We start from the raw sequence: 13,050 nt of genomic DNA, 5'->3' as shown, positions 1-13,050 counted from the left end.
GCACTAATGTAAGTGGGAGGGAAACAACTCTCAGCACCTATTTTCCCAATAAGGATAAATTCTTCCTTAATACCCTGCATAGGAAATGGGAGAAAAGTGTTTTCCAGACTCACCCATTTCAAAGGTGGTAGTGGTGGGTGGGTGGGTGGGTGGGTGTGTAAAATAATTAAGTAATGAAAGTACTTCTTGACCTTTCAAAAAATTAAAGAAAAATAAGATGTTAAGTGTGAAGCACAAGGAATTGGCTCTGCAGGAACATCAAAACCATATAAATCCTTTGAATGGAGTTCTAGGTCTTGGAGTCTAGGTCTTGGAGACACCTTCAGTTTATTTGGGGGCTGGAACAAATCAGAGTTTCCCCCTTACACACATTGATACCGTCAATTGCCTTCCCGAGTCAGCAGTGGTCAGCAGCCAGGGATAGAAAGAAATAATAATAATAATCGAACTGGAGGAACTATGTTACTAAGTTCAAGCCGAAGGATAACCCTGCCCACACACGAGGTTTCTAACATACCAGAAACACAATTAAGGTAATTAAGGTAACTCCAAGGAACCAAGGTCTTCAGGCATTCCCTGATCCCACTGGTACAGTTCAATGAAAGTTGGTGGCTACACCTAGAGCCAGTCTGGCAATGATGTTATTTTTGTAATACAAGTACAAAGAGAATTGGCAACACCTGAAACATGAAAGGAGAAAAATTAGACTTTTCCCTACAACAATGAATTAAATATAATTTCTTTTCTTAACCTTTAAAAAATATGGAAAAATATGTGTATATCAATTAATAGAGAAAGGGAATAAAAAATAGAGGGTTCATTAAATTTAAGATTCATGCCGAACCCAACTATCAGAGAAAGCCCAATAGTTTATAAATTTTATCCTGTTAATTTCTTAAATTTGATTTCAAGTTTCAGAGGTCTTGTTGAACTTTTTTAAAGTTCCTCTTACCCTCAATTTTTTTTAAATCCTTAAATGTATTCAACCATTTGTATCAATTAAATTGCTGGCACAGGATGAGTGCATCAAGTGTTGCAATAAAGAATAATTGCCTCTAGTACTAAATTATAACTCATTATAAATAAATGGGTGAGAGGGAATAAATCTAAATTCCCACAGACTGGATACCCAAATAACTATATCAAGAATGAAAATTTTCTTTTATAAAAAGCCTGTCAAACTGATGCTTTCCCTAAATCAACTAGTTTTATAAAAACTATTTTTCTAATATGTTATTTCACTTCATTTTTGTACTGGGTTGATAACGGTCTGTTGAATTAAGTGGTGGAAACATCAATCTAGTTTTATTCTCTCTATGTTTCCTTAAGACTATGTTAACCTAGTTCTCTAGTAAGGTTTTTATGAAAGATTGGGGAGCAGAATTCCAGGTTGAAGGACAGGATTGGGGGATCACCTCCTATCTTGGACTCTTCAAAAGTAAATTTGCAGCCTGAGACATGCAGTCATTTTTAAGCCTTATTTGGCCCATAACAGGAATTCAATAACTATTTTTTATTGTTATATTGCATATTTTATGTCTTGCTTAAATGACAAACTGTAGGTCAAGAAACATGCTTTATTGCCAACAGCATTATGTTGATCAAATAATAAAATAATAAAAATGACAAGTGCCAGTTGCCCAATTAAGATAATTTTTTTAAATTGTTATTGATTGAATGAATTATAGCAACGAGGTAGGTGGCTATAGCTAGGTGTTGTAGTAGATAGAGCTCTGGCCCTGGAATGTGGAGTATCTGAGTTCAAATCCAGCCTGACTCTAGCAAGTCACAACATTTTTTTGCCTTAATTTCTCATTTATAAATTGAGATGAAGAAAGAAATGACAAACCATCCTAGTGTCTTTGCCAAGAAAATGGGGAATCAGAATAATGAGATGAATAACAACTTAATAACAGATGTAAATAGTAGGGGGGAAAAACTGGATTTGAATTCCAAAGACCTATGTTCAAATCTTGGTTCTGCTACTTAGTACTAAAATGATTTTAGTCAAGTTGTTTAGATTCTCCATATTTTGGTTTCCTGATTTTTTTGAAATGATGGAGTTAGACTAGATTGTTTCTAAAGACTATCCAACTCTAAATCTATGATCCTATTGATGCTATGATTTTTTTTAAATGGAAACAGACCATTGTGTAGGAACCTTAGGGGAAAAAAAGGCAAATGAATCAACCCTGTTGGTAAAACTTCAGTTCTGCACAAATCATTTTGAAAAGCAACTTGGAATTATATGAGAAAATTCACTAAAATATTCAGACTCTTTTGTCTCAGTTATCCCAAACACTCCAAAGAGCTCAATGACAAAAAGGAAAATCTTAAAATATAATGCCATAGTGATAGAAATATTTTTGTAGTAAGAAAAACAAGAATAAAAATGTGTGCCCATTCTTGGAGAATGGCAAAAGAAAAAAAGTGATATATGATATTATAAGATATTATTGTGTGACAAGAAGCAATAAATATTAGAATTTCAGAGAAACATTGGAAGACCCAAGAAAACAGAAGCAAGAAAATAATAGAGTAATTCAAATAATACAAGCAATAGTAACACTAAAATAAAATCAAACTGATGAACTGTTATGAATAATCTCAGTCCAGGAGAAGTAAGATATAGCTCCCTCCACAAGGTGGGGAAGTGAAAGACAACAGACATAGAATGTGGTACTCTGTCAGACACTATCACTGTTTAAGGCAAAGCTCAATGGGAGAGGGGCACTTAGGGAGGAATGATTGTGGCATAAGAACAAGGAAACAATAAAACTTTTTAAAAATTTAAAAAAAATGACAGGTATGAGCTAGGTGATCTCCAAGGTCCTATTAAACAACCTGTGATTTTTAGGGATGCCTATTTGAGTGACTAAATGTGGTAATTAGCATACCAAAGTGCCAAGTTAAATATAGTCAACATGTTTGCACTGTGAAAGGACCCCAGAGGTGATGATGAAGAAAATAAGGTTCAGAAACACTCCTTGACTTAAACAGAGATCACATGAGTTCCAAGAAAATGAGCCAGGATTTAAACTGAAATTCTTTTTGGACATAGTCTTCATGAAAGGAAGAGTCAACCCCTGACTGTAGATGGCATAGTAAGCTATCCTAGAGGGTGACTCTGGAGAGGACTAGGGATGAAGTGGGTGAGTTGGGGAGCTAGTTATTCTCTCCTTCTCTTCACACCAACAAAGAGTCTGTCATCAGCCCCTCCTCTAGCATTGGAAGAATTATTGGTCAAAAAAGGGGTTCTAGAAGGGAAAAGAGAGGAGGAAGTACATTCCTGGAATGGGACTTACGTAGTTCTGAGTCAACACAAGAGGATAAAGGATAAGGAAAAGGAAGGATGTCAAGGCTTCTTTAACTTACTGTTCAACAGAAAATGGTTGTCACTTAAGATTCTATCCTTTGTCCCTTTCACAGGGAAGTGTGATGGAAAAAGAATTGAACAGGGAAATCAGATTCCTTTTTTTTTAGGTTTTTACAAGGCAAATGGGGTTAAGTAGTTTGCCCAAGACCACACAGCTAGGCAATTATTAAGTGTCTGAGACCAGATTTGAACCCAGGTACTCCTGACTCCAGGGCTGGTGCTTTATCCACTATGCCACCTAGCTGCCCCTGAGATCTGATTCTAATTTCAGTTCTATCACTGTGGTTTAAGAAAAGATCCTTCACTTCGTGGCCTCAGCCTCTTCTTCCGCAAAGTGAAAACATTGGACTGATTGATTTCTTAAGAACCCTGATAGATCTTACAGATTAATCCATGATTATCCATAAACAACAAATTATTGACTTTTCCCAGCATACCATAGTTTCCACTGCTGTAAGTTTCTAGTTCCTGGAAATACTTTTTTCTTTTAAACATCTTATACATTTTTTAACTCACTTAAACACCCTTTCTACTTATAATATAATAAATATATATCATACCAAATATCATATAATAACAAATATTTGCCTAAATTACCAAAAATTCCAAATTGGTAGTATGTATATTAACAAGGTTTGAACTTGTGTGATCTATAGAGATACTAACAATTAAAAAATAAAAACTAGTCTCTCACAGCTAAGAAAATGTAATAGCAATGAAGCATAGACATGAACTTAACATGTACTTAAGATAAAACATTTACAATGCTAAAAAAAGATACAAATATTCTAGTTACAATCATGTAAAGATTTGTATCCTGCAGGATTCAAGTCACAAGATTATCATATGACAAAGTAGATAAATAATTGGTAAATATCATTTGTCATTTATTAATAAGTCATCCTAAAATGTTATGTTAAGCAATACCAAAGGACTAAGATTAAAATTTTAGGATTTGTTCAATCATCAATGTTTAGTCCACAAGTCAAACAACATAATACAGAACTTAGTAATTGTTTTTGTTCAGGCACATCTGATTCTTCATGACCCTACTTGGGTTTTCACAGATACTGGAGTGGTTTGCCACTTTCTTCTCCAGCTCATTTTACAGATGAGGAAACTAAGACAAACAATGAAGTGTCTTGCCCAGGGTGCCAGAGCTATTAAGTGTCTTGAGGCCACATTTGAACTCAGGAAGATATCTTCCTGACTCCAGGCCAACCCTCTCTTCACTGAAACAGCAGACAAAACACCCAAAAAATTATGTTGACCCACTTAATGGGCTCTTATAGTAACATCAGAATCAGGAAGCCCTGGTTTCAAAGGCTGCCTCTGACATATTCTGGTCTTGACTCTTCACAAACTATTTAACTTCTTGGTATCCTAGGCCACTCTCTCTAAGGCTATAAATTGTGATAAATATACTGACCTACCTTAGTAGAGAGAGTTTACTCATATGAGTCCATTCATACCAATGAAATCACAGATCCAATCCATATTCTTTCCACTAATTTTGTACTTTTATGTAGAATTGAATTGTTGGATGGTATATAAGCCAGATCTTAGACATAAAGAAATTCAGTTTACCTAGAATTATTCCTCTGAAAATTTGGCATGGATATTATAAATTTTCAATTCCATCCTCTATTGACTTTCTAAATGCATATTTTCATCTTATAATAATGACCTGAACTATTCAAAGTTCCATAAATTGTTCTTCTATTTTGATGTTGTCAGTGTTCTATATCTTATTTGCAGTCTAACATTTTTTCACTTCATATCAAAAACCTGAAGGAAATAGAAACCTATTAAATTATCCAAACCTTTATAAGAAAATAGCAATTATAATGTCTTAAATTTGCATAATGGTTTACAATTTACAGTGTTTTCATATAACATTATTTCAGAAAAGTCTACAGTTAGTGAACACCATGCTCTGCATTTGCCTGAAGAAATATCAAATCTCATTTCCAAGTATCATAATAATATGCAATCAACAATGAAATATTAAAATTTCTAATGTTTCCTCCTTCCCTCACCCATCAAATTGTCAAAGTCTTTCAAATAGTGAATTTTGGAAGAACTGAAATGGGTGGATTGTTAAAACCATTCTGTGAAACATTAAGTGAGGTAAGGGATGAATCTTTTAACCTTTGAACCCGAGAGTTTTCTATGGATGTGTATCACAAGGAAGTCAGTGACAGAAAGAATGTTTCCAAAAATTAAAAGCATACAGGACTCTATGTAAATATTTTATTTGTTTTTCCAATTATATATAATGGTTTCTACCAATCATTTTTCACAAGGTTTTGAATTTTATAATTTTATTTTCCCTCCCTCCCTTCCCTTCTCTCTCCCCCCAACAGAAGGCAATCTGATATAGTCTTTACATTTGCTTCCATGATATGCATAGATCAAAATTGAATGTGTTGATAGAAGAAACAGATCCAAAAGAAAGAAAACATTAGAGATAGCAAAATTATATAATACATAAGACAACTTTTAATGAATTGGAGATAATAATCTTTGGTCTTCATTTAAACTCTACAATTCCTTTGCTGGATACAGATTGGTATTCTCCATCACTGAAGGAATTGCCATTTATATATAGTTTGGGTTAGCTGGATGCTGGGTCTGTTTTGGTTCTGCCAGTTGATAGTGATTGTCATTTAATCTTTCTGAGCCTTAGTGTGCTCATTTCTAAAATGAGAATAATAATGCTAATTCTAGCTATCTTAAAAGATTTGCTATGATGTGTCCAAATGAGCTAATTTAAGTAAAGCATTTTAGAACCATACACACCACTGAAATATCAGCCATATCGTGAAATGATGCACCTGAGGCATTCAGAGGAATATGGGTAGACTTGTATGCACAAATACTGACTGAAGAGAGTAGAACAAAAAAAAAAGCAATTAGACACAAGGGTCAAAATGATGCAAATATAATTAAATTTAAGAGTAATCTCATTAATCACAGTGATCAGTGTTGGTCTCAGGGAAAAGATAATGGAAGATATTTCCCTTCTCTAAGTAAGTAGGTAGGTAACTATAGATGTATCATAATGCCTATATCAGATTGCTTTTTAGTTGGGTTTTTCTTAACTGTTCTGCTTTGTTATAAAGAAATATTCAATGGGGGTAGGAGAAGGAAGGGTATACTGGTAAATGAGTGTAATGTAAAAAATCAATAAAACTTTTTTTAAAAAAATTAAATGAGATGTTGATTCAATTTTATGACATTTATGTGATATTTAGCCCAATCCTAGGTGATCATCCTATGTGATTAAAGGATTCTAGGGATGAAATCCTAAACATTCTCATTTATTAAAACATGAGTAGAACTGTAAAAACGTTGTACAGAATGCTAAACTTTACTTTCTTGTTAATACACAGGGACTGTTAGGTGAAAAGTATGGAAACATCCGAATTCCTGGAGAAGTTGAATCATCCGAATTTGAGATGATTTTGGATGCTGCCATAGAAGCAAAGCTGGAAACCAAGGTGCTTGAAGAATGGTACTGCCGAGATGAGAACTCTGTTCCAGCAGCATATTACCTCAGACCTAAATATGAAATGCTGAAAAGCAATAAGAACTCAGTAAGTTGTTTCTCAATATAGTCCATTATGGCCTTAAGCATTCGTTCAGAGAAAGTATTTTTGAAATCACTGACAGAACACTTGAAGACGGCATTCCCTCTCTTGTGCTACACTTTATGAATTCTCCTGAACCTCAGACAATCATCACAAGAATAGGCTCATGGATCTAGAGCTATAAAGGATGACAGAGACCATCTAATCCAGACTCTTCATCACATTTTATAGATTAGTAGACTGAGATCCCAGAGCCTATATGATTTTCACAAGGTCACACAGGTAATAAGAGTCAGAGGCAAGATTTGAACCAACATCACCTTACTTCCAGAGCCACTGTTCTTTCCTGTGTATATCCAATATTTGTGTAATATTTGATATCTAGCCCCAGTGCTTAGGACAGTGAGTGGCATTTAGTGGGTGTTAACTAAATGCTTTATTGACTTGCTATATATCTATTTAGTTTTGTAAAGTTTACAAAACACTATGCACACATTATCTCATGAAACATCATAAACAGCCCTCTGAAATAGATGCTGTTCTTACCCCCCTTTTCCATATTAGGAAACTGAGACAGAAAAGTTCATAATATTACAGAGATGGTTAAGTGAGAGGGATTTGAACCCATGTTCCTCCTGATTCTCTACATCAAGTACTCTACCTATTATATCACATATCTATTATTTAATATCAGGATCTAGTCTGCTTATGTATATTGATCCCTCTCAAATGCTCTCTATAATAAGGATAGTTTACATTTATACAAATATTATTTCTATTTTGAAGACAACTTGAAGATAATAAGGGTCAGCCAATTTATGGGTTTTGTTCAAGATTTCACAGGCCCCAAACTTAAGTCTCCTGCCTACAAGTTTAGGGGTATCATTTTCCATATTAAATGGCGATATAATATTTTCCAAATTTGCCATATAACTCAAACTCCTAATCAAAGTAAAATGAACGCTCTTTTCTATGAGTTAAAACTCATATTGGAAAAAATTCATTCTAGCCATAATAAAGGAATCAGAAAATACTCTGGAAGAATCACTAACCAACTCTGATTTTCATCAATTGCCAAATCCACTTTTGCAACCTGCTCACTCCAGCTCAAAGGAAAGTAAAAGAAGATTGACATCATTCATATATGAAATTTCTGTGGGATCTTAAAAAACTCTCCTCTGACATAAGATAGGCTCCACCCCATGAAAATAGAAAGTGGAGAGATCCCTGGCCTGGGATTCAAAGAACCTGTACTTTAGTCCCACTCTGTCAATGAGCTTTAGACAGGATTTTCAATCACTCTGGGTCTCAGTTTATGAAATCTGTCACTTGTTAGTGTTTGTTGTTGTTGTTACTGCTGCTGTTGTTTGTTGCTGTTGTTCAGTCATTTAGCATGTCCAACTCTTGTTGATCTTGTGGACCATAGCACACCATTGCTGTCCATGGGGTTTCCTATTTCCTTCTTCAATGGATTAAGACAAATAGAAGTTGAATTCCTTGCCTGAGATGTTTGTTGACTTGATTTCTATTTAAATTCAGTTAAATGTGGATGTATATATATATATATATATATATATATATATATATATATATATATATATATATCTTATACATATATTATTTAGGGAGAGGGAAACTGATATGATCCAATGCACACCAGTGACAATCATACTAAAAAAGTCACAAGACAGAGAATCTAAGATCAAACTTGGTATAATGGAAAGGACACTAGAACTGGACTCAGCTAGCCTACATTCAAGCCCCAGTTCTGCCAAATTACTTCTACATTTCATCTTTAGGTCAATTATCTGTAAAATAGGGGTTGATAATACTTGTTATTTCTATCTGAACAATTTTTCATTAGGCTCACATTTATGTAAAAGGATGGTCTATCACTTTTCCTATCATCTTTGTTTTCTGAGAACATAAAGAATGTGGGTAAAGGATCAATGATGTGTTATTCCTAGTACTTAAGACTTTCCCAGAAAAATAGAAAACTTCTATCCTCTAAAATTCCTGTTACCCAGAAGTCCTGTGGTTTCCTATAATATTTACGAACTGTAGATAATTTAATAATAATTTTATAATACCAAAACCTTGGCTAATATTTATCAACTATATTCATTTCAGCTCAGAGTTCAGAATGAAACTTCTATTTACGAATATTCTGACATATTTCTAATCATATGGGTCAAAATTGCGCATGACTTTCAGGAAAACGTTCCCCAAATTTTAGAACCTAAAGATCCACTATTTGTATAAACATGGAGACTGGATACTAAAAAAGAAACCCAAAGCAGGACAGAGACTACCCTGATAACCTCAACACATTTTCCCCCAATTGATGTCTTGACTAAGAAATCTCATGAAAATGCTTCTTCCTCTTTCTCTCTCTCTCTCTCTCTCTGTCTCATCATGAATTATCCAGACTGGTTATCTATAAGGTAAGATAAATTAAGGATTCCCAGGTTCTTTCTCTCATTTTACTGAGAGTTGGTAAAAACTTGACTCTACACATACCTAAAACATCAGGGAAAAACAGATTGCTATAGTGATTATGTCTTTTCTCTCATTTTATGTTCCCTTGACACTTAGGTAGAACATGAAACATTATTTGTTTGTCATGTTTCTTGGGGCCTGTGTCTCCTCAGTCCAAAGTATCTACAGGGAAGGAACTATAGCTTTTTTCTCCTTTGCTATCTATCTGCAAAATTTCTTAGTATAACGCTGTAAATATAAAATTCAATAAATGGTTAGTAAAATATTGAATAAATATGATATTCCTATGTGCTAAAAAATCTTTACTTTCCTATCAATTCTCCCCTTCCTTTTTATTTCATAAAGAGCAAGTACTGAGTCCCAGATTAGAGAAGAAAAAGTAAACCATGCAAAAGATCATATCTTTACAGCTGAAAGAAGCCTTAGAAAACATCAAGTCCAACTCCTTCATCTTACAAATGGGAGAATTACCCCACATCAATTACATGATTTATCCAAAGTCTTACACCTGGTGAATATCAATAAAAAGGAATTGAACCTAGTTTTTCAGATCTAAATACTATACTATTACAATGCTCTGCTGTGTCTCATGCTCTGTGAATTTCTCTTGGAGCTTATAGCATGGCTTCCTATGCCATTTTAAAAAGGATTTCAGAATAGTAAAATACAAATATTAAATTATAGGCATGATATTATTTATACATTATATATATATATATGTTTGATAATATATATAACTGTTTTCTTCCAATCACCCTTAGCTATAACTCCTAGACAAGGATAGAACAGTGTGATCCAAAAAATATCATTCAGGAGACATCAAATAAAATCACTCTGTACATAAAGTAGAAGAATTTTACCCTTCTTTCCTACATAACCCTATAATGGCCATCCAGCAAAGTTTAATATGTCTGCTTCCCCACTGCAGGAGGTAAAACTAACCTCAGTAAATTGCCTGAGAAAATTACCTTCTCAACTCTCAATTTTTTTCCTATAGTGGTGATGTCATTAAATATTTTCACTAGGGATGTCACCATGGCATGGTTACCAATCTTTGGTGCCTCCTTTCCTCTTCATTTCCTTTCTCACTCCTATAAGATTATCAGAAAGATATGTTATTATTATACTAGGTCTTGTTTGAATCAAATCTTGGAGAAAGAGGAAATTATTTAGTATTCCAGAGTTGGAAGAAATTTAAAAATACCATCTCATCCAGTCTCTTTGCTTACAAATAAGGAGAGTGAAGCTCAAAGACATTACCTGAACTTCCAAAGGTCAAACAGTAGTTAGTGTCTGAGGTAGGCTTTTAAGTCAGGTTCCACAGAGCCCGAATTCTCTCCATTATGCAGCACTGTCTCACTTACCCCATTGTCAGTCCTTTCTAAATATCTGTAATAAGTGCCTGTTTCTTTGAATGTTTCTGATAGATGCAGTCTTCTGCCAATGCTGAGAATGAAAAAAAATGGCAAGAGATATCAGAGGAGATAAAGAATATTTTTAAGACAGCTGTGAAATTGCTACATGAAAAGGGGAAAATGAAGCACAGTCAAGCCAAGAGATATCTCTTTTCAGGTAATTTTTATACCACCAAATAAAAGGCAAATAATAGCCACAGATCAAAATTTTATGAATTAATAAATTCAATTTGCAACAAATAAAAGAAATTATAATAAGGATCTCAATCAAGAAAAAAGGTATTATTCAGCTCTTGCCTACAGGTCAAATCCTATTTAATTTATGGGGTTTCTCAATGTAAATGTTAACTTCAAAATGAAGATAAATATTATAAAACCACATTCAGTCAATATTTCTCATTTAAACCAATTGACATCTATTTTAGAAATGAAAAAGGAGGTTTCATTATTAGAAAATACACAGGGCTAGTAATCTCTAAGGAAATGTCCTAGATTTCAATTTAGGGAGAGAGGGAGGAGATGGTACCCAGGAAAAAAAGGAAAACTATCAGGTGAAGAAATAGGACATGTAGAGATTTGGAATTTGTAAAAGAAAACTGCAAATTGAACATTTTTCTGCAACTTTTATTCCCTCCTCATTGAAAACTGACATGGGAATATGAATCTGTGATAAGAGCACTTAGAGGGGTGCCTAGGTGGCGTAGTGGATAAAGCACCGGCCTTGGAGTCAGGAGTACCTGGGTTCAAATCCGGTCTCAGACACTTAATTATTACCTAGCTGTGTGGCCTTGGGCAAGCCACTTAACCCCATTTGCCTTGCAAAAACCTAAAAAAAAAAAAAGAATTGATTTTGAAATACTTCATTTGATTTCCTGGTTCCTAAAGATCTCCAAAGAGAAACCAAATTATGATGTCAGAGGAAATTCATACTTAAAATGGGGAATTGAACTAAATTAACTCTGAGGTCCTTTCTATCATTGATATTCTATAATATTGGTCCTACTTGATATGAAAATTTTTGACCTTTTTAAAAATTATCTTATTATAAACATTATTCAATTTTTGTATTTTTATACACAAATGGTATGTCTACTGATTCATCCTCCACATAAAATAATCTCACATAAATTTATATCTCTGTGAAGATTAGTATTTCAAAGCAAATAATGTCCTGGCTCTAAATTTTACCACCTATGTAGTATTAGGTAAATCACATAATCTTTCTAACCCTCAGTGACTGAAGTGGAATAGTTCTGGCTTTATGTACTATATTATCTGTGACCGTTGCATTCCTTTCATGTTTCAGACCTCACTTGCCTATCTTTTGTATAAACTCTTGACTACATCTTCAAAATCCCTATTTGGAAAATTTTTAAATTTTCTAAAATCTTCCCCCCCCCTTCCTTCCACCTCCCTCCCACCCTCAACTTCTAACCCCCAACTAAGTAGGCAAAGTTTGCCTAGAGGAAAAGCTAGTGGATGAAGTCATTGTACCAATTCTCCAAGGGATTAATCTTTTGGGGCATGAACCTCATTTGAAGTGTTAATGTGGTGGGGCTGCTACTAACTATTAAGCAGTATGCACTCAAATATTTTTGGTCAAAAAAGTAGGGGGTCATCTATCTTCACATTAATAATAATTCTTGAAAATCAGGAGGAAAAGGATATAGGGGGACCCAATAAGTTTGATTTTTAAAATTTAACAATTTTTCCATTCTGAGATCAGTATAAATTGTATTTCCTAAAAAGGGCTTAATATTAAGCAATTAAGGTTGAAACATTTAATAGTTTGTATTTTACTTCTATGGCCATCAATTTTATTTAAAGCATTGTCATACTGTATCTGTCCCTAATGCTTCAGGTCACAGGTCAATCATATGGGAGGCATATTAGCCAAAACTAGAGCAAAAAGAGCTGTTTGAACAGTTTCGTTTTCTAAAACAATGGGAAAAAATGAATATAGAGCTAGAAAGGACTTTATAGATCTACTAATTAAGTACTTCACAAAATGTTTTGGTCTTACAATGACCCCTTTGTGCTCCTAATAAATTATTAAGAATCCCAAGGAGCTTTTGTGTTTGTGAGTTAAATCTAACATTATTTACCATTTTAGAAATTAAAACTGATAGAGTTTTCAAATATTTACTAATTCATTCTAAAATAATTA

At 33.9% G+C, this 13,050-nt stretch overlaps 1 protein-coding gene across 1 annotated transcript in view; it reads left to right on the top strand.

The window, feature by feature from the left end:
- NWD2 (NACHT and WD repeat domain containing 2) overlaps positions 1-13,050 on the top strand; it is a 169,015-nt gene that overhangs the window by 143,192 nt on the left and 12,773 nt on the right. The window contains exons 4-5 of the mRNA XM_074227479.1: positions 6,772-6,975; positions 10,896-11,040. Of these exons, the coding sequence (XP_074083580.1) occupies positions 6,772-6,975; positions 10,896-11,040 (349 nt within the window). The remainder of the gene's footprint in view (positions 1-6,771; positions 6,976-10,895; positions 11,041-13,050) is intronic.

Source organism: Macrotis lagotis, chromosome 3, assembly GCF_037893015.1.
Source record: "Macrotis lagotis isolate mMagLag1 chromosome 3, bilby.v1.9.chrom.fasta, whole genome shotgun sequence".
NCBI classification, from domain to species: Eukaryota; Metazoa; Chordata; class Mammalia; order Peramelemorphia; family Peramelidae; genus Macrotis; species Macrotis lagotis.
This window is presented reverse-complemented; position numbering and strand designations above follow the sequence as displayed.